The sequence below is a fragment of the Peromyscus eremicus genome, chromosome 22 (genome assembly GCF_949786415.1).
Source record: "Peromyscus eremicus chromosome 22, PerEre_H2_v1, whole genome shotgun sequence".
Classification (NCBI taxonomy): Eukaryota; Metazoa; Chordata; class Mammalia; order Rodentia; family Cricetidae; genus Peromyscus; species Peromyscus eremicus.
This window is the reverse complement of record NC_081437.1, coordinates 37,088,553-37,111,244: the sequence shown is the minus strand read 5'-3', so window position 1 is coordinate 37,111,244 and position 22,692 is coordinate 37,088,553. Positions and strand designations below refer to the sequence as shown.

General features: G+C 48.5%; 1 protein-coding gene across 2 annotated transcripts in view; it reads right to left on the bottom strand.

Annotated features, from left to right (window-relative positions):
• Mboat2 (membrane bound O-acyltransferase domain containing 2) overlaps positions 1-20,821 on the bottom strand; it is a 129,668-nt gene extending 108,847 nt beyond the window's left edge. For both annotated transcript variants that reach the window (XM_059248193.1, XM_059248194.1), the window contains exon 1: positions 20,688-20,821. In XM_059248193.1, the coding sequence (XP_059104176.1) occupies positions 20,688-20,762 (75 nt within the window). In that variant the 5' untranslated portion in view covers positions 20,763-20,821. The remainder of the gene's footprint in view (positions 1-20,687) is intronic.
• Positions 20,822-22,692: the final 1,871 nt, after the last annotated feature.

The following is a 22,692-nucleotide window of genomic DNA, read 5'->3' as shown; positions in this document are numbered from 1 at the left end:
CAGCTCCAGTTCCAGGGATGTAACTAGCTCCAGGGGATCTGGCCCAGCAGGCACCAGGCACACGGCACACATGTGGTGCACAGAAAAACACGCAGGCAAACACTCAGAGAATAAAAATACACAGGAAATCTTTGGTGAGGTCTCTTATTACTTTTCGATGCATAAACTCTCAAACTTCCCATCACACAGTTCTGCTCATTTCAGAAGTTCTATCGCTGAAAAAACTCCTCTGAGTGCTCATTCTGGAATCAGAAGGTTGAAGTGACCTTGTGTTCGTGTGCGCATGTACCAGAGCTCCCACATGGACATCGGAGGAGTTGGTCTCGCCTTCCACTTTGTTGAGGCATGTTATTTCCTGTTCACTCCAGGCTAGCTGGCCCAGGAGCTTCTGGGTGATTCTCCTATCTCTCCCATCTCTAGGTAGGAGTGCTGGGTTTACAAATGATGCCACTGTGGCCAGCTTTTTTATGTAGGCTCCAGATGTCAAACCCAGGTCCTCAGTCATGTGTGGCAAGAAGCACTTTGGCCCTCTGAGCCACCTTGCCAACCCCGTTAACCCTTTTCTTTCTGAAAGGGAGTATGTTGTCTAGTTAAACAAAATCAGGCTCATATGAAATACGCAGTTTTGGTGAACCTGGTTTTTAATTTGAGGGTCAGTGCTGTCTAAAGTATGTATAATACCCCATTGTTCAGGTACACTGTGTTTAGTCCTCAGTTTCTAATTTCTCCTACCTGATCTTGTAGTAAATTTAGTGCCTATGTCTGTTTACTTTCTCAGAGAGAGATTTCTTGAATTTGAAGCAACAGAGAAACTCACTAGTTAAAGGGAAAGTACCTACATTTAACTTCTCAGCCAACAGGCTCTCTTCTCTCCGTGCTCCTGGCCTGTAGAAGGTGTCCTGCTCTGTAGGACAGGACCGCCCAGCATGTGGCGAGAGGCGGTGCTTCCCCACTCTCTTGGTGTTCCTTGGTGACCTGGTTGGGAGGACTGGGGACTTGCTTTGTCAAGCTGTGTACCTCCTCTTCTTTGGCCTGGGCTGAGAGGGACCCCCAGGCTCCACCATCTCTTTCTGTCTTTCCCCGTGCACCGAGCCTAGTGCCTGTCTGTGGATATTGACAGCTGTCTGAATTAGGTGTCGTTTTATGATGATGGTATCTTATTTATTTATTTTTTTTTTTTTCCCAAGACAGGGTTTCTCTGTTATAGCTTTGGAGCCTGTCCTGGATCTCACTCTGTAGACCAGGCTGGCCTCGAACTCATGGAGATCCGCCTGCCTCTGCCTCCCGAGTACTGGGATTAAAGGTGTGTGCCACCACCCCCAGTGATGATGATATTTTAAATTTTGTAAAGATGTGTGGTGATAGTTTAAATTTTGTAAAGGTGAAATTAAATTAATTTTAAGCCTCCAGATGACTGACAATTCTATCAGCATTTTAAAAAAAAAGAGTATGCAGTTACTTAGAAGCAGTTCTTAGAGTTTTGCCATGTCTTAGGGTTATTGCTATGAAGACACACCATGACCACACCAACCTCTTCATTGAGGCTGGCTTACAGTTCAGAGGTTTAGTCCATTATTATCATGGTGGGAAGCATGGTGGCGGGCACGCAGACATGGTGCTGGAGAAGGAGCTGAGAGTTCTGCATCTGGATCCTCAGGCAGCAGAAGTGAAGACTCTGGACCAGGCCTAGCTTGAGCATATATCACTTCAAAACCCACCTCCACAGTGACACACTCCCTCCAACAAGGCCACACCTCCTAATAGTGCCACTATTCCCTATGGGCCAAGCATTCGAACACATGAGTGTATGGGGGCTGTGCCTATTCAAACCACCACACATCATTATGCTTAAAATGCTCATAGTGTTTGTTCATAAGGTTCATTCTGGGATTTCATTCCAGATTATTTGGTGTTGAAGATAAACATCTAGTGCAAATGATGTCATGTTGTTGCCTTGCGTGGCTACCTCTCCAAGATATTTGTGTGACTACTTCTTTCCCATGATGGAGCTTCCTCCCAGCTCTCCAGCATCACCATAGACTCTCTTGTCCTCTTGCTCTTCTTCCTGGTCTTATTTGCATGCTTTTTTCCACAGGTGTGTCTGGTCATGGCACAATCCTGGATTATGAACCCGATAAGATGATTTATTTTAGGTTTCTTTTTGTTGTTGTTGTTGTTGTTGTTGTTTGAGACAGGGTTTCTCTGTGTAGTTTTGGTGACTGTCCTGGATCTCGTTCTGTAGACCAGGCTGGCCTCGAACTCACAGAGATCCGCCTGGCTCTGCCTCCTGAGTGCTGGGATTAAAGGCGTGCACTACCACCGCCCGGCCTCGGTTTCATTTCTTAAAGCTAGCCAAATATAAGTGAATAAAAGCGTCTTGTTTTAGCATTAACTTCCTTGTTAATAATCAACTTTGGGATCTCATGTTGCTCTCTGGGAGACGGTGGGTTCAAGTGTTAGATAAGCCAGAAACTTGAGGCAAGTCACTCCATAGTGCTCCACGATGGAGAAGCCACAGTTCTCGTAGTGTGACATGGTGGCAGCGTTGGGGTTAGAGGTCTAGGAATGTTGTCTCTTGACAGTTTTAAAGTCAGTCAGAGATACAGGCATGGCTCCCATCCTCAGCCTCACTCATAAAACCCTGAAGAAACCCAGACAGAATAACATGCAGTAATTGCTGCCATAGAGTGACCCTTGGCCCCCTAAGTTTCACCTCACCCACTGCACGTCAAGTGGGGCGCCTGTGGGTTTCCTCAGAGAAGGACCACAGCTTCCGTAGAAAGCTGAAGGAAGAACCTTCTGCAGGTTGGGGAGCACAGAGAAAACCCAGGAGATGAAGCCGCTCCTCACGGTGAGGGAGGAGGCAGAAGTGCCCAGAGGGGCCAAAAGCAAGACATGGAAGAAAGATTTGAGCGGAGCTCAGGGCCTAGGGAACAGCGGGTTCTTGCAAACGAGCAGTGCTTGGGGCGAGTGGTTAGGAAGACAACCTGGACAGAGGGTTTAGAATGTAATGCGTGAAGGACTCTTAGCCGGGGTTATCATGCCGACCCCTGTGTGTCTAGATCCCTGCTCTCAGAGTGCTGTGCTGGACTTGATATTATTCTATTACTCTGCGAGGAGAGGGGCTGTTCATTACCTTTCGAGTCCCCAGCACTAGCCTCGCTGGTGCTGGCTTGATGGTGAATAATTGATAATCATTATTAATAACAAAGGCTTTTAACAGTGACAGTTAAAATAGCTGCTGATCAATCAAAGAACCCTAGTCAAACAAAATGACACACACCCTGATTGCTACCTCTGATCCGTGTTTTACTGTTTTTCTTTTTATTAGCAGGTAGTGATAAAGAGGTCAGGGTATGGCTGAGTAATGGCTATTTCGCACATTTTAATAATAGAGTACACTTTCTAATTAAAAAGTAATAGCAAAGTAGGAGAAATTATTGTTGGATTAAACATAGTGAAGCCCTGTGTGGATAGTTCATCTTGTAAAGAATAAGTAAGCATTGATGGACAGTGACTCTCCCTTTGTCCACATAAAACTGAAGCAGCCTGTAAGGTCTGCTTGAGCCCCAGGCCTCACTCAGACACTGGCTTTTGCCCTCCAGTCCTCTGCTGGGAATCCATGCAGGATCCTTGTCACCCTTAGCTTCGCTCACTTTCCAGTGTGCGGAGTTCTGATCGTTTGTTCTTCCTGTCTTTGCATGGTAACACACACACACACACACACACACACACACACACACACACACACACAGTATTTTAGTAAGTTAATGAAACTGTCTCCAGATGAAGGATAATGTATGATTTTGGAACTTTCTTATTTAGCTATTTTTGTATTTTATACAATAAAGAGACATGACTTTCTGTATCACACTTTAAAAAATACAAAGTAAATTCAGCTCCCTACTAAAGCAGGTAAGAGTGAAATGAACATGTGTCAATACCTTATAGAGGAATCAAAATATTAAATACCTAACTCCATCTCACTTTTAATTTACAGATGAACTGAGGTTTGGTGTGGCTGTTATTCAGCCCGGGTCCACCACTCCACTCTCACTCGGGTTCTGGCTACTGCTTGCTTCCTGGTCACTGCAAACATTCCTAATCCCATATAGATCAGTGATCATCTAGACAGCACATGCCGCCATCATTTCTGAAGGCAGACAGTAATAGTATAAACAATGCATTCATTCATGTCTACTGTTAACATACAAGTATTAGCTCTAAATATACGTAATCATTATGTATGTAATTCGGCATGCAAATCACCTTTGTGACTGATATATTCTAATGCTACCAGTTAAAATACAAACCTACTTGTGTCTGCAAGAATAAAATTCTACAGTAACTAGGGAGGAAGCTATGGTTAGGGAAGCCTCAGATCCTTCGAGGCAGATTTATTTTCATGTAAAATTACTGTCCCTAATACTCCCGTTTGTGAAACCATTTCATGCGCTAGCGTTAAATACATGTGAAAAACTGCCTTCGCTTTTTAGTTCCACTTGTCATGAAAATGGCCCGTCATAAAAAAGCTGTGGCTGAATTCTCCTTATCTTGTGAGTTAAAAGCAAAATGGTACCTCTGCCATCACAATTTCACGAAGGAGAAACAACTCAAACTCATGCGTAACAACAAAAAAAAAGTGTAAGAAATGCGAAGAAGAAAGGGAAAAGTTTAAGGGACGCTGAGGCACCCTAAACGTGAATTGTTCTAACTAAACCCCAAGTCAACAGTGAGAGCAAGAGTGATTGACGAATCATCACCGTCGTCTGGATCCACGAAAGACAACTAGTATTTGCAGAAATAACAAGAGGGCTCTGCCAACCATTTCCAGGAGCTGAAGACAAAGACCCTTTGCGTTCTGCCTGGACAATGCTTTCACTCCACGTCAACTTTCACGTCGGCGGGGAGACACTGGACCCCTACAGGATCTGTGAGGCCCTCTTTGAACAGTCTTGACAGTGCTTTCCCCAGAAGTCCATTCTCCTTTCCCCTAGCTCACATGAGCTAGCTCAGATAGGAGCCCACCAACTCTGCAGGAAGGATGATGTCTGGGGCATGTCTCCTCAGAATTAGTTTTGGCAACGTGCTCAGTGCTAAGTCGGCCATGTTGGTCTTTTTAGTACATTTTAGTCAACAACAAAGGCAAATCGATTAATTTTTCAAATGAGTATATAATGCTCAAACACTTGACTTTCAGATGGTTGACCCCACCCCTAGAGATATAAATGTCCCTGCACGAGAAAGCCCAGGACACTGACACCTCACCCACTAAAATGCCAGCTGCAGTAGATGAGAATCAGAGATCTCCAGCTCTCTAGAAGGCTTACTCAGGACACTTATGGATTAATCCAGAAAGTTTGCAAGCAATTACAACAACCTAGAAATGGAACTGGATGCCCTGATAATGGGAACAGGCTTGGCATGCACAGGGACATTCGAGTAGAAGCCAGCCCACCACCCACCAGAGATTTCCCAGGGGAAACCTTATTCATGCAAACAGGCAGTCTGCAGAAGAGGTGCTTGACAGTGACATTCACAGGGCACTTGCTGGGCAATAGCTCTGTGCCCACAGAGAAAGTGAGGATCAAGTACCTCCCACCTGGCAAGCACAGGCTGGCTCCTGGATTTCAGGTGCAATGGGTTTGGTTTGGTTTTAGGTGTGCGGGTATTTTCCTCCGCATGCTTTTCTGTGTACCTTGGTCATACAGGGTGCCTTCGGGGGCCAGAAAACTCTCCAAGGGCTGGAGTCACAGACAGCTGTGAGCTGCCTGTGGGTGCTGGGAATCGAACCTAGGTCAAGCAAAGTAAGTGCTCTTAAACGTTGAGTCATCACTCTAGCCCGTGTTTGGTTTTTAACTGGCTCTACCATCAGACCCTGCCTATTCTTTCTCAGCTCTCTGAAGCTCAAAAGTCTAGCATGGGACCAACATGAAGGAGTGAGCCTGTGTTAGTGTACACACACTGTATCTCCCTGCAAGCTGTACGTTTGCTCTGGGGAGCCAGGAAAAATGTGTACTTCGGCCGACGCAGCACACCTGTTTTCACAGACACTCTCGCTAGATGAGTCGAGGGTGAGGCGAGCCTGCCCCGCTGCTCCGCTGTAACGGCTGCGGCTGGCCAGGGCTCCTAACCACCCCTCCGGCTCACTGCGCTCCAGTTCCATGTGACAAAGGCCTCACAAAGCAACACGAGCAGACGTGCATGTCTGTGCAACGACCTCGGACAGCAGAGGGACCCTCTCTTTCTATCCTCCGAATGTCTGGGAACTCTCACGGCATCACTTGTGACACTTAAGACACAGTATCAGCCGTCTCCAGCCCAGGCTCGCTGAATCAGAAACCCTGATGCTACAGCCCAGACACCGACTTTAAATTTGATCCTTACTGACACATGAAAACTTTTTAAGTGTACGTATTTATGGCGTACCATGTAACAGCTCGCTACCCACAGGCACTGTATACAGTTTCGTTTAGATTACATGTATGTCCACCTCCTCAAACATCATTTCTTTATGGTGCAAACATCAAAACTTTGCCCTTTTGGCTTTCTGAAACACCCAGTCCGTTACCATTGCCTATGGTTACCGTCTGTGTATCAGCACACCGATCCCCATACTCTCTGCTAACCACAACCATTGATTAGCATCACACCCACCCCACCTGTGAGAACCAGTATCCACTCTCAACTTTTTGTTTTGTTGTTTTGGTTTGGTTTTTCGACACAGGGCTTCTCTGTGTAGTTTTGGTCTCTCCCTGGATCTCACTCTAAAGACCAGGCTGGCCTCAAACTCACAGAGATCTGCCTGGCTCTGCCTCCCGAGTGCTGGGACTAAAGGCATGCACCACCACAGCCCGGCTCACTCTCAACTTTTATGAGGTGCAGTTTTTCAGATTCCACATCTGGGTGACTCCACACAGCAATTCTTGCTGCGGGATGTCTTTCTGTACACTGTAATTATGTGTTGCTCCCATTGGCTAATAAATAAAGTTGTTCTGGCCTGTAGCAAGAAAGCTTACAGCCAGGTGGGAAATCGAAGCAGAGATACAGAGATAAGGAGGGCAGAGTTGAGAGAGACACCAGCCTACCACCGAAGGAGCAACAAGATGCCAGCAGACAGGTAATGCCACAGCCACATAGCAACATATAGATCAATAGGAATGGGTTGAGTTATAAGAGCTAGCTAGCAAGAAGCTGAAGCTATAGGCCATACAGTTTGTAATTAATATAAGCCTCTGAGTGATTATTTTATAAGTGGCTGCAGACCATGGGTGGGAGAGATTCATCCCGACCTGGGGGGTGGGGGGCGGGGAGGCAGGACCAAAGACTTCCAGCTACAATTTCTTTTCTATTCCCAGCTTATTTCACTGAAAATAACATCCTCTAGTTCTGTCCACATTGTTGTACATCACATGGTGTCACTCTTTTTATGGCTAGACAGTATTCCTGTGTGTATATGTAGACAATATCCCCATGTATATGTATACATGTAGACAGTATCCCCGTGTGTATATGTAGACAGTATCCCCATGTGTATCTGTAGAGAGTACCCCCATATGTATATGTAGACAGTATCCCCATGTGGATATGTAGACAGTATCCCCATGTGGATATGTAGACAGTATCCCCATGTGTATCTGTAGACAGTATCCCCATGTGGATATGTAGACAGTATCCCCATGTGGATATGTAGACAGTATCCCCATGTGGATATGTAGACAGTATCCCCATGTGGATATGTAGACAGTATCCCCATGTGGATATGTAGACAGTATCCCCATGTGGATATGTAGACAGTATCCCCATGTGGATATGTAGACAGTATCCTCATGGGGATATGTAGACAGTATCCCCATGTGGATATGTAGACAGTATCCCCATGTGGATATGTAGACAGTATCCCCATGTGATATGTAGACAGTATCCCCATGTGGATATGTAGACAGTATCCCCATGTGTATATGTAGACAGTATCCCCATGTGGATATGTAGACAGTATCCCCATGTGTATATGTAGACAGTATCCCCATGTGGATATGTAGACAGTATCGCCGTGTGTGTGTATATGTAGACAGTATCCCCATGTGTATATGTAGACATATCCCCCTGTGTATCTGTAGAGAGTATCCCCGTGTGTATATGCAGACAGTATCCCTATATATATATATATATATATATATATATAGAGAGAGAGAGAGAGAGAGAGAGAGAGAGAGAGAATGAATCCCCATGTGTATATGTAGACAGTATCCCTGTGTGTATACGTAGACAGTATCCCCGTGTGTATTTGTAGCACATTTTCTTCCTACATTTATTGGTTAATGGACACCTAGGGTGTTTCCATTTCTTGGCTATTGTGACTAATGCCACAATAACCATGGGAATGCAGATGTTTCTTCAACATGCAGATTTTATTTCCTCTGGATTTATACACAGTTGTACAACTGCTGGATGATACTATTATTCCATTTTAAATTCTTTTACTACGAATGTTCGACATCACTCATCAGGGAAATGTAAATCAAAACCACCTCACTCTGGCAGGAAGAGCTATCACCAAGAAGACAAGAGATCCAAGTGGGGGAAGGGGATCTTAGCACACTGTGGGCAGAAATGTAAATGAGCACAACCATTATGGAAAACTACTGTTTTAACAAGGGCTGCAGGGGACTCGCATACAAACCCAGCTGCCTTACGTGAGCCAGGCTCAACCTGGCTGCTAACACCTGTCAAATGAAACAGGGACCTTTCTATCAGCAGATGGAGCAGAAATAACATCAGTGTGCACTGTTTATCACACACACACACACACACACACACACACACACACACACACGACCAACCTCAGAGTCACTGATATGGCAGCCTTGTCCCAACTCCAACACAACTGTCTTCTGACTCTGATTCACATGCTGTAAATATCTGTCAGTCTTTCTCATCCACTAAGCACACACCTGCTCTCTGTATCTCTGCAGGACTTACCCCCACTCCCGGATTTTAGCACTGACTTACGGTACTCAATAGGCAAGAAGAGCCACGTCTTTCCTAGCCAGCGGTCATTCTCGCCATCTCAAGTAACAACCAAACCCACCAGGCTACAGTCGGCCAACATCCACACAGACAACACTTGGCAAATGTACATGGTGCAGGACGCGGCTCCGGTCAGAGGTCAGCCCTCTGTCCGAGGCAGTCTACTTGAGCTCATGTTCCACCACAGCCTATCTTTCCTGGTACATTAACAAGACACAAAGCATTTCCCTTTCCTTTCTGTGCCTGGCCCTGGTGGAGCTGAGGTTTGTTGTTGGCTTGCTGGCCCGTGCTACCTGTCTAGCCAGGGCAAACTGACCTGATACAGCCTTTCTCCTTCATTTCACACGCTAACACTCGCCTGCCGTGCGTTCACCAAATCTGGAGTTAGGGATAAAACCAGCAAGAGTCTTCTAATGGTCATCATTTTCTAGAGGTTCATGCTTTCGACAAAATACAAAAGGGAGAAAAAGAATCCAAGGCCAGCCTTCTGGCACTATCCCAGGCTGTTTTTTCATTGTTGAAACAGTCTCTAACATCTTTTAGCTCTGATATTCCAAGTAGGAATTTTTTAAAATGGACTCAAATACCTCCTACCCAATGTCATACTCTTAAAACTAATAAAGAAACAATAATAACAAAAATTACACACCACTTTTTGTGGTAAAACTCAGAATCTACATCGAGCACCTTTGTGGAACTTCCTACTTCTCCATTATTTTATATTTCTTATATCTTCTAAAGAAACAGTCTTGAGAAATGAAGCCTTCCCCAGTCCCTATCACAAATCTTAGCGGACACCCAGCTCAACAATACTCAGCGCCCCGCTCTCTCATTTTGCTGAATATACCAGCATCTCCACTCACTCAAGCCCAAGGCTGTGATGCCATATTATTATGCAGCTCGAGAGTATCTTCCAAGAACAAAGGGAGAAGACGTAACTAGCTGGCAGAATGGAATAGACAGGGACTACATTTCCAGCCCCAGGGACTGCCCTTTTCCTACTAAGGAGCCCTAGAGTATCTCTAGAGACACCAAGTGCTAGCTAAGGGTCCCTCCCTACCCTGTCCTCTACTGACACACCAAAAATCTCCGTCACGTCTATTCTGGGGATGCAGCTAATATGAACAGCTGTGTCAGACTTAGTATTTAAAAAGGCATGCCAGCACTCAACAGTGAGGCAGGCCGTGGATTAAACTTAAACTCCAAAGCCTGAACAGTTATCACATGACACAAACATTCTGGCCCCAAATCAACATACACTCAAGAAGAACTGGAAATACCGACAAGGGCTTAGGAGAGTCAAAGCCTTTCCAAACAGTACTTGATTTCTCACTAGCTAGACTTTTTTAAACGCCTTAGCCCATACGATAGTCTTGACATTGCCGGGTGTGGTGGCGCACACCTTTGGTCCCAGCACTTGGGAGGCGGAGGCAGGTGAAGCTCTGTGAGTTCAAGGCCAGCCTGGTCTACAAGGCAAGTTCTAGGACAGCCAGGACTGTTACACAGAAAAAGCCTGTCTTCAAAGAAAATTTAAAAAAAAAAAAAAATAGTCTTGACAATGATCAATAATTATAATACCAGATCTGCAAAGTGAATAAAAATAATAGCATAAAATTTAGTCCTCCATTCTAGTAGGATATTAACTTTCAAGATGAAATCTAAGGTATGACCATTTCAGTCACATACAATTTAACTGGAAACTTCCTGGGGTAACTCAGGGTTGAAATTACTAAATGGTGAACTATGAGGGCTGTTCCCCAACATCACCGCCGCCAAGTCGCCAGAGGTCCTGCTTGCCCTCCCGAGTTTTAATCCGCTTTGTCCAAGTTCTTAAGCCTCATAGCACAGCAGCACACTTCAGAGCGGACTCACAACATAAACTGTAACAGAAACTCGTAATTCCAAGTGGCTAATTAGCTAAACCTGATCTAGATACGCTGCTGGGACTTAAAAATGAAAAACCATAAAATTTTTATTCAAAATTTTAAAAATCATATTTCCATTGAAAATCCAAATTCCCAGCTTCCCTTTGAAAAGTCAGCTTTGGCACCAAGCCAACATTCCTTTGCGGCAACCATTAGCGAGAGTGGGGCAGGGTGTCCCACTCTAGCTGCATATGAAGCTTTCCAGACAGCAGGCCATGGACACCTTGGAAAAACCTACACACCAGCATTCACACTCTTTGCTCTCTGGGCATCTGGACTGGGAGTGGACACTATTGCATCTCACCCCTTGACCAGCTACAGGGACACCTCACCACCAACCACGACCCCCAGAGTTTGCTGTACGTCTTGTCTCACACCATCTTCTATCACTGGGTAACTTCTAGAACTTTGCCGTAGGTTGCACATTTATCCTGAAATTTTAAGTTTTAAGTATTTAAGTATCAAGTTAGATCAGTTCTACTTTGTCACTACTGAGCACCGGCAGATACATAGTTCGGAAACTAATGTGAAGGCCAAGGAGAGTTGGTCCGAGCATGTGTCAAATCCGCCGCCGGTCAGCTGAACAGAACTTTCCTCAGGCCCCAAGGACACCAGCTACTTCGTTCCTTTGGGTTGACCTAAAAGCACCTGCCTATCCCTCACCAGCTGCTGGCCACACTGGGCTTGCTCTGGACTAGATGGGATGGTGAAAACAGGTGTTGTAGGGGACCGGGACATTCCGCAAAGGAGTCCTTTTAGAGGGCCTTGCTTTATACAGGCGCGGGGCACTAAAACCGGCGGCGGCACTGTGTTCCTTACAAAGACAACCGTGCCATCTGAAGGCTTCTTTTGTCTCAGTCTCCAGATGAACATGTCGATAAAGCTGCTCTTCCCAAGCAGCCCCGTCTCTTGACTGAGAACACTGACAGCTACTGTCATTTCCAGCTCCTCTGCCATCGCTCATCTTTAACGTTTAGCCTGACTTCAGCTCCTAGTGCCTGCTGGAAAGAAACTTAACCGTCGGTCAAAAAGGTCTGTGCCCACTAACAGAGATCTTCTGAGCTGCCCCTCAGGAAGCCTGGCCACGGAGACTCCACTATCTAGGCCACACACCAGCTCTAAGAGACAGAGGGCAGCTTCCAGGCAGGGAAGTGGGGCCACCCTTGGAGGGAGCAGAGAAGGTGATATGTTTACTGGAAATGCCCTCAACACAGCCAGCGAGACCCCAGCCTCTCTGATGCCCTGATGAGGACCCATGGGACGCCTCCTCTCCCTGGCCAGCAACTCCCCAGGGTTACAGAATTCTGAGTGTAACAATCACCACATGGGATGGCATTCCCCCATGCTGACTGGCATACACTTATCTAAAGGATGGCTGAAAGGGTTCTGAAGAATCCAAGGGCTAGAATGAAGTCACATACAAGATGTGCCCAAACCCACCCCCTGCCCAGTACCTCAGAAGACAGCCTGAGACATTAATAATATTCATAGCCCTGTGCACTGGCCTTTACTTGCTTGCTTATATCTGCAATGCCCACCACTCTTACTGTAGTAAGCTCCATTTGATCAACAATGAAACTGAGCTGGGCATGGTGGCAAACGCCTTTAATCCCAGCACTCAGATGGCAAAGACAGTCATCTTTATAAAGGAGTTTGGGGCCAGCCCAGTCTACATAGTGAGTTCTAGAATAGCCAAGGCTACATAGTGAGACCCTGTCTAACAAAAAAAAAGGAAAGAAAGACACCAAAGCTTACAGAGATGAGCAGCTTGCCAAGCTCACCATCAGACGGTCTGTCACAATCTAGGCTGAGGCTTCATCACACTGGTGCCAGTTGGTCCACACTCCCATCACACAAGGGGGGTCCTGAGCAGGAGACAACAGGCCCCATCCCTAAGGAATTCACAGTGCCATGAGGAATAAGCCAAGTTAAATGCTACAGGTGCCACCAGAGCGGATTCTAGGGAAAGGGACACAAGGCCAGTTACAGATTCTGAATAACAAGGGCATGGAAGACCCCCAGGAGATCAGAAGGACCCCTCTACAGCCTGCTTCCAAGAGTCAGAAGGAAATGAACCTTTGACAAGAGCCAGAGGAAAGAGGCCAAGAGCCGGGAAGGCAGACCCGCCCTGGAGGACACAGTGGACGTGGTGCAGGTTGGTAGCGGCTCTCTTTCTTCTCTGGGCACCTTCTGCAGCATCGGCCTCCTGACAGAGCGGCTGCACCGAACAAGAGAGGCAGTTCTCTATGAGGGGTCCGAGTGACCAGTCCACCCAGAACGCTCACAACCTGCTGCAGGAGTATGACACAGACGTATATAAAAGTAGGTGTGTGTCACCAACACAGACGTATCACACGTACAGGAGGCCTAGAAGGAACGCAAGGGACATGGAGACATCCTCAGGAAGACACGGGCCTCAGATAAACACTAAAAAGGTCAGGCAGACATAACAGGGCGCAGGGGACTTGGGGCAGGAAAAGAAACGGCTTCGTTAACGCAGAGCGTTAAAAGAAGAAGGGACACGTCCTGAGGAAAGTGTACACGATTACACAAGGACATTGAGCAACAGCGGGTGAGGAGAGAATTTGCTCTCTTTCCACACTTTCCACACACGGCTCTGGAGGAGGTTCCTGGTCAGCAGGAAGGCACATGGCCGCTGTGAAGGGCAAGGCATCCGACGGCCATCCTTCACAGGTTGTGGGCCTGACCTTAGGCCAATGTTTCTCACACCATACAGTGAGAATGGATGGAGTCGGTCCTCCCCCAAGGCCAGAAGGTCACCAGGTCTAGACTTCCAGCACTTTCTACATATGAAGCTGTGCCTACAGTCGTGACTGTCCCATGGCGGGGTCACATGGCCCTCATTTCTACTAGGAATCTTATCTTTTCCTACTCCTATGATTACCAAACCACTGGACTGCACTGTGTACTGGGGATTATGCCTTACTTTGTTAAATACTTAAAGAATACTCCACCTGTTTTTTGTTTCCTGTTTCCTCAGTGCTGGGGATCAAACCCACGGCCTTTTGCATGCTAGGGAAGCACCCTACCGTTAGGCTAAGCTCTAAGCTCTGCGTCTTATCTTTTTCACTTTTAATCATGTGTGTCTGTGTGGCTATGCCCCTGTGTATATGGATGCCTCTGGAGTCCAGAAGAGGATACTGGATCCCCTGGAGCTGGGAGCTTCTGGAGGCCTTGAGCCGCCAGATGCATGTAGAGGAAACCTAACTCAGGTCCTCTGGAATAATACGTGCTCTTCGCCACTAAGCCATCTCTCCAGCCCCATACACTGTATTTTTATACCTTTTAGTTATAAGAAGTACCTGAAATATTTGACCCAGATCTCTTCCTCTGATGGGGATGGGGCATATGGGGGAGGGGGTCGTCAAAATGCAGGTTCCTTGGCCCTCATTTCTAGGACTGGCTAGAGCCAGGGAACACCATTTTTTTTTTTTTTTTTTTTTGTGACAGTCCCAAGTAATTTTGACACAAATGGTCTCAGTCAAGCAGCGGCAACAGGGAAGCCATGACAACTTAAACGAGGAAGTGACAGGTGAGTGCCACACTCTTCCACGTTTGCGGGCGGATGTGTCTATTAGTGTCAGAGGCAGGGCCCGAGGACAATGGTTCTTAAGGGTGAGTAGGAAGCAGGAGGATGAAAAGGGAAGAATCTACTTCTCTCTTCAGCCCTGTGGAGAGAAAGAGACTATGAGAAGGTGTGTCACGGGCTGGCCGGAGCTCATCCTGTATCCTTCAGGGACAGAGAAGCTCAGCGGTCATGGTCCTGGGTGGTACCTATGTGTCCCTCCAGATCCCCTCCTGGCTCTGTCCTGTGCCCCCAGAGCAGCACCCCATCCTCTGAGGAAGACCCCAGCAACAAACTCAAGGATGAGAAGAAGGGGAGAGATGCCAGGCCCCCCCAGACTCACTCCAGGTTGAGCCCTTCAGTCAGAGACCTCAACACCTTCCCTCCTCCAAGAACCCCTGCTCCTCAACCGCTCTCCTCCTGGGGCTCTACCCCTTCCTTCCTCTCACCCCTGCATACACAGGGCAAGTGATCTGGGAGCCCCATGCTTCCCTGCTGCTTTCCATACGCCTACCACGTCTTCCTAAGCTCTTCTCATTACCTACCAGAACCTGAGGGACACAGGCAACAGCAGGCTGAACGTACAGAGCAGAAGTTGGCCAAACCTACAATGCTCCCAGCGTTCAAATAAGAAACCAGTCACATTAGAGATCAGCAAGGGGCCTGTATGTAGGTGCTCCAGAGATGGGCTAGGAAGGACAGCTCACTTTCTGATCAGCAATGAGAGGGACGTGTCATTGCTGACATTGAGGAGTGAGACGGACATGCCGCTGGTACCTGTGAATTGGCGCCTCCTGAATCCCAATTCTAACCCTCCACACAGTAGCTTTTCCACACGCTAAACAGTGACTGAAGGGTTTCACTCTTCACCCATCACATTCCCAACATCACTGAACGCTCTCTCTTCTGAGGCTCGTATTTTGAAAGAAATCCCACAAAATTCGATTGTGGCAGAATCCCACCTGTTAAACTGGGCGGCAAGCAAAAGCCGTGTGAGTGACTTTGAGTACTTCCCTTCAGCGGCACCCCACCTAGTAAGCAGAGACCAGGGTTATCTGCACCTCCACAGGCAGGACCATCGGAAGGAACACTATCAGTCACAAAGAACTCTGAAACGGTCAGGAGGCAGCAAAAACATGTGTAACTCCAAATTTACATGTAGGTTTTCATCCTCCTTCAATCACTGTGTGGATATAAAACCTGACCAGAGCTTCCCAGTGCTCTTCTCTAAGGAAGTCCTGAAGATTAAGAATGCAGTTCTCAAAATGAAAATATAAAATCAAAGAATTTCATAATTAAGGGGAAACTGTGCATCAAACATCTTCGGGAGTCAGGTTGTTACACCGATTATGTGTTTTACAACAATCTATGAAGGCACAGTATTTATTTACTCTACTTTTACAGAGGAGGAAATTCGGACTTAAGAAGGCACAATAAACAGAGGGGCTGGAGAGATGGCTCAGAGGTTAAGAGCACTGGCTGTTCTTCCAGAGGTCCTGAGTTCAATTCCCAGCAACCACATGGTGGCTCCCAACCATCTGTAATGAGTTCTGGCACCCTGTTCTGGCCTGCAGGCAGAACACTGTATGCATAATAAATAAATCTTAAAGAAGAAGGAGGAGGAGGAGGAGGAGGAGGAGGAGGAGGAGGAGGAGGAGGAGGAGGAGGAGGCGGCGGCGGCACAATAGAGCTCAGTGTGGTGGCGTGCACCTTTAATCCCAGCACTAGGGAGGCAGAGGCAGGCGGATCTCTGAGTTTGAGGTCAGCCTGGTCTACAGAGTGAGTTCCAGGACAGCCAGGGCTACAGAGATCCTGCCCCCCCCCAAAAAAAAAATCGAGAGAGAGAGAGAGAGAGAGAGAGAGAGAGAGAGAGAGAGAGAGAGAATGAACAAGCAAACACAGTAACTGCCCAAGAGCAAGCAGTGGGTAGAGCAAGGCCCCCATCCTACTTAGGGAACCCCAAGCCACCGCCACACTAGTACTTTCTGTTAATGAAGAGGCCCGGGCAGAATACAGGGACCTGACATTTAACAGCATTTCCAGGGCATGTGTCTTCTCCTTCAGGTTAAACTTCAGGCAGCTTCAACTCTTTACTACTGAAACTTCCTCAAATTATTAGTCCACTTTCCAAGTCTAACTCTTGATTTATATCCCTCCACGTTTCAGGCCTCTTTATCAGTTCCTAAACACGAAGTCATGGGACTTTAAGGTCGGCACCCATTTTACACAGGAAGCAGCATTTATATAAAGTGACATTTCTAAAACTGTTCACGGACAGGGTGATTCCAGACCCACAAGCCTTCCTGGCTGGAAGGAATCTTCCCACCTCTTGTCACTGCTTCCAGGTCCTTGTGATGGAGACCGACCCTTGTAAGTGTAAAAACCTGTCAAGCTTTTCAGTAGTGGGCAGAGCAAGACAGAGAAGCTCCACAGCAGCCCGGAGCTCACCCTAGAGCACGCAACCCTGGTTCCGATTCTTCTACTGCTTCAACCTAGACGACAGTCCCTTCATTTCCTTCATCTGTGAAAGGGTTCAGAGTTCAGACCTGTCAGGGGACTTCAAAAGCCAGTCTTAAGCTAATTCTTCCCTAAAACGCCACTTCTTTGGGTGTCTGCGTGAGGGGGAAGGGACTTAGGGGGAAAAGTCAATCAACAAACTGACCAAAAAGGAGCAAAGATTTCCTAAGCCTTCCCACTTCTCTCTGTTACACACACACACACACACACACACACACACACACACACACACACACTTATGCACACTCTTTCCCCATCCCAACCATGATCAACAGCATACCAGTACTTGGAACTTCAGACGGTTCTCTCTTATCCTCACTTTCACTACCAAGAGGATCAGTTCTGAAACAAAGACACATTCAAAGTCCTCCTCTCACCGTAAAGCTAACAAACACACTGACGTTTTATGCAAATACTCAAAAGCATACACATGGATACCTGTGCATGTGAATTCAGATTTGAATTCTGACTTCCGGAGGTATGAGGATTCTATTGAGTGATGTGGAATTCATGGGAAAGTTTCACAAACTCTCAAAAGTGGGGCATTATGGTCACCACTGGATTCCTGACAGCTGTTCCCCACCCATCTTTTTCCCCCTCCTTCAAATGTTTCAAAACACCAAGAGTGCCCCCCCCTCTTGTCTTCTCCCTGTCCCAAGAGTTTGTCACATGATCTATAGACCAATGGCTGCTGTGTCGAGGGCTGGTCCAAGGCTCATCTCTAACAAGAGTACTATCTGTTCGAGTACATCTGCCCAGAGTACTATCCTGGCTATTTACCCCAGTTTCATAGTAATTAGCATCATGGGGGTGGGGGGTAAGGAGGGAAAAAGAAAGGAAGGGTAAAAGGAGTCACAACCAGAAAGCAATCTCACGACAACTCAGAGCAAGAAAAAGTAGATGTTAATAGACGGTAGAAGATGCTGAAATACATTATATATAGGTTGGTCATCTGGGACATTATTCTTAGTTTCATTTTGGTACCTGCTGTGGACTCTAAAAGCCCACATCAGCAACTTGTAAGGAACACAAGCCCCGTGACAGGAAGACACCTGATCTCTCCTGGGTCTCACACAGTCGCTCCTTTCCTTTGGCACAGCTAGTCCTCCAATCCCCCTCTCCACACATCCCTTTAACCAGACCTCCAGAATTACATTAGAAATAAAGCGACTTGGGAAGCAGGGCCCAGAGAGAGAAACATCAGAGGCCAAGTACTTCGTATGGTAAAGAATCTTGTAACCGCCCAGACTCCATTATTTCAATTTAAGGGCTACTGAACACCACTACCTCAAGGTCACTCCGGAATTCTTAGTAGAGATAAAGATTCAGGAGCCTAAGGCAAGACTTTCTGCTCCTCTGCCTGACAACATAAAATCTCCTCCTGCTACCTCAGCAGCCAGGGGCACTCTTGGGTTCTAAGTGTACCAAGTCAACACAATAGTAAAAAGTTCACATTTTATTACTTCCTAAAACAATTGCTTTCATAATTTCCTAAATTTTCTAAGCACTGTTAATTGGCACACACCAAATGAACACACTAGCGAGTTACAGTTTTTCACTTCCTGGCCTTCCCCACCCCCACGGAATTACATTATCTGACTACAGCTGAGTCTTGGGGCTTCCTTTCAACCTGGATTCAGCTATTCACATGTCATAAATCTTTTCTGGTTAGCTTAACGTTAAAATGTCTAACTTTATCATGTGAGGTTTTAATAACTCCAAGAGCTTTGCTAATGACTTAAGAGTCAATTTTTTGGTATTTCACAGAAATAATTGTCACTACGAAAAGTACAGTTTGTGTGGTATTAACCTAACATTCTTGAGACTTGCTTACCACATAGCCAATAACTGTATTATACAAATGGCTATGTAAACTCGGGGTTCCACAAACTTCAGAGTACCCCAGAGGATGAAGATTGTCTAAGGTGCCAAGCCGAAGTCACAATCTCAATCCTAGTCGCCTTCTTTCATCCTCCTGCACACGTAAGTTCTACAAAGAACTTTCTCTGGACTGCTGAGATGTTTAAAGGAGCTTATGAATATTAGATTACTTTTAAAAGTTATGATCCTTTATAGAAATCTAGAGGTATTAGCATGGTAGGGCTAAGGCTGAGAGAACACACAATTATCTGCCTCCCCAAAAGAATGAAAAGGTGTAAGTCTCTCTCTTGTTTCTCATTAGCAAGAAAAATATTTCAACAGATCCTGCCCTCCATTTGCTGGTAGGCTGGCAACAACCTATTTAAGTCAGAGATGTAACACACCTAAAGGTCATGTGCCACAATTCCATTTAGGAAATAGTGAGACTCCTCCACGGGACTGAGAAGACCCAAAGCTTTCCGTTCCGATCAACCTAATAAATAAAGACTAATTCTATGAATTAAAAGGATCATTTCACTTGGGGCACTCTAATGATCTATTACCATGATACCTTGAACACAACTGCTGTTCAAGCTATGTGGAGGACAGATATTTCACTATTAATCAAAAGTTACGAGTATGATAAAGGAAAGATTCAGATCTGAACTCAGGGAAGAACTGTTTAACCCTCCTTCGACATAATTCAGCGTTATCTTATTTTAAACAGTGGAGCACAAAGCTGTGAGTACGGTGTTGAGCTCAGATGTCACCTCCAACTTCAGGCCAGAGAGGGAGGAATTCTGTATTCTAAAGGAAACCCTGAAGACCTCAACAGCAGCCAGTCAAGCTGAGGGCAGAGAGCCAGCATCCCTTGGAAAGTGCAAACACCTCCAGATCAGAAACAACGTTAAGCAAGATCTCCAAAGTCAATTACCTTCAGCCCTGGGGCTAGACCAACCATCTAACCGTACCCCACCAACAACTTTCCCAGACCTCTCTCTCTCAGGACATACTTCCAAAGTTCCTCTGCTCAATAAAAATGGCGCTGCTTTCTCCATCCCAATACTGTTTATTTCCCAGTAATCCTGAGGCCCTTTAAACAATCAAATTCTACTGGCCTCATTTAAATGCCAGCCCTCCCTAGTGTCAAACGCTTTCCCTGAGGGTAGGGTGAGGGGACAGGATGGCTGCTCCTATCCACAGCTGCAACTTTTTCACCAGAAACCTTGGCATCGTGAACTCACTTTTGACTTCTCTTCATAACGTGCCTTCCCCCCCACCCCAAACTGTTGCCTCTCAGTCTCTCGAGTCACACACTTCAATGAAAACTGTCCCCAAGTGCAGGACCTCTTAAGCCCCATCCATCCACGCCGTGGTCCTGAGCACTCGACACCCAGACCATCCTCAGTCTCCAGGCGCCCGATACCCCGCAGCCGTCCCCGGGTCCACCGGCCCTAAGGACTCCGGGGTCCGGTGCCCGGTGGCCGGGCAGCGACAGCATGCACACGCGCACGTCTGTCTAGCCCTCCCCGGCGGGCTGTCGCCGAGCCTCCGCCCGCGCCCACCCCCGCCCGGGGCGGCGATGGGGGGCTGGGTGGGCACCGAGGCATCAGCCAGAGAGACAGGCGAAGGGACAAGGCCAGCTGCGCGCCCCCGCCCCGCCGGGAGCCGGGCACAGCGGGCCCGGCCCCAGCCCCCACCCTGCTCCCGTCCGGGTGGCACCACGGCCGGCAGGGGCGGCCAGGGCACGACGCCCCGGACGCCGGTACCTGATCGATGGGCAGCTGCACGACGTTGCTGAGAGGCTGCAGCAGGGTGGAGCCCGTGGTGCTGGTGGTGGCCATGGCCGGGCCTCGGCGCTGCGCTCGCCCGTCCTCCCGTCCGCTCGTGCGCCCGTGCGCCCGTGCGCCCGCCCGCTCGCCCGCTCGCTCGCTCCGGCCAGTCGCCGCTCGCCCTGTGCCGCCGAGCTACGCCGAGGATGGGGATGCAGCGGCGCGCCCGCCCCTCGGCCGCCCGCGGTCCGAGCCGCCGCGCGGGGAGGGGCCGTGGGCGGAGCCTCGCGGCGGCCCCGCCCACTGCGTGGCACCCCGCCCACCCACCCGCTCACGCCGCCGCCGGGCCGCCCGGTTTCCAGCAACTTCCAGCGGGGGAGCCCCCTCCCCACCCCGCGCGCTCCGCGTGCCCGACAGCCCCGCGGCCCAATGGCGGCGCGGCGCCCCGACGCCCGCAGCCAATCAGAGGACGCCTGCCTCGGCCGCGCCCCTCCTCCGTGCTGGGGTCGGAGCAGGGGGGCGGGAGGGGGGTACTCGAGGCCGGGGGCTGAGGCTCGACCGCGACGGTCGCCCTAGGGCGAGCGCGAGCCGTGCTCGCCGGTGGAGGGGGGCGTGCGAGGGCGGCTCTGCCTCCGCCTCCCGCTCGCTTCCTTCCCCGGGAATGGTGGGCGCCGTCCCCACCCCTCCCCTCCCCTGGCCCAGACGGGCGGACAACAAAGGGGCTCGGGGTGGCGGCCAGACAAAGAGGGGGGAGGACTTGGAGGGATGCAGGCGCTGGAGGAGGAAGTTGGGAACAAAAAAAAAAGCTAGGGGGCTGGGAGCTGCACGGCGACGCACCACCGGGACACCCACCCCCCACCCCTACCCCCCACCCCCAAAAAAAGTGCCTTTGTCTCCCGTGCTGCCCAAAGTTGCGGACATCCGGGCGGGCCTGCCTCCTCCCTCCCGCGCCCACCTGGGCCCGACGACGCCCGCTCGCACCGCGCCTCCAGCTGAGTGAGTGGGGAACCGGTCGGACCCGGGCAGCCGGGCACCGAGGGAAAGCCACCGGGGGGAGCCAGCAGTCCAGGCCCCGCCTCCTCAGAGGAAAGGCTGCTTGCTGGTAAGCATCCCTTCGCGTGCCCGGTGAGCATCCCTGCCCAGATGTGCATCCTGCTGCGTCCGCACCTTCCGTGCCGCACGGGAGGGCTCTCCGTGCAAACGGAATGCTTGCTTCCCCCTCCCACTGAACGACAGCCAGCCGTGTGGACACCCCTGGGAAAATGCTCCGACGTCGTCCTCTCCGACCATCCAAGGATGTGGAATTAGGAGGGGTGGGGGGGGTGATCGCTGATATTTAACGGGGCGTTTAAACGTGCTGTAAACACTGCTTTTTAAAGGTGGACGCGTTTGAGCCTCCACAGCAGCCGCGTGAGGTGGGTTGTGTCAACCGTCTTCAGTCTAGCGAGGAAATTTAATTTCGGAAAAATTACATAACTTAACCAAGAGCGGGGAGGGGGTAGGGGGGAGTGGGGGGGGGAGTCCAAATATTTTAGCCCTAGTTCTGACCTCTTAAACCTAAGGCCTTTCACCCTCGGGCTTAACATCCACTCCAGAACAGCCGTCAACTACAGGTACACCTCTTCCTCAAGGACCACTCCAGAGTCTTCAGCAGTAAGAGCACAAACAGTGCTTCAGGGAACCTGGCTGTGGACTCAGCTGTCTGAAAAAGGGCTGATTGAATTAGTCAGGACAGTCCCTTCCTGCCTGACGCTCTCTGGGTGGGCAACCGAGTCCTAGGAAGGTCGGTTTTTTTTTAAGTCTCTGATAAGATGATGGAAAGAAAAAATCTAAATGACATCTTTCCTACTTAATGTACTGTTGGAATTAGTACTTGGGACCAATTAGAAGGCAAACCTGTTCAATAATGCTAAAATAGCCCCCAAATCTGGACCTGTCTATTCATATAACCTTGGAGGAAGGACCACTTTTATTTTTCTCTTTTCTCCACTTTGGGGAAGTG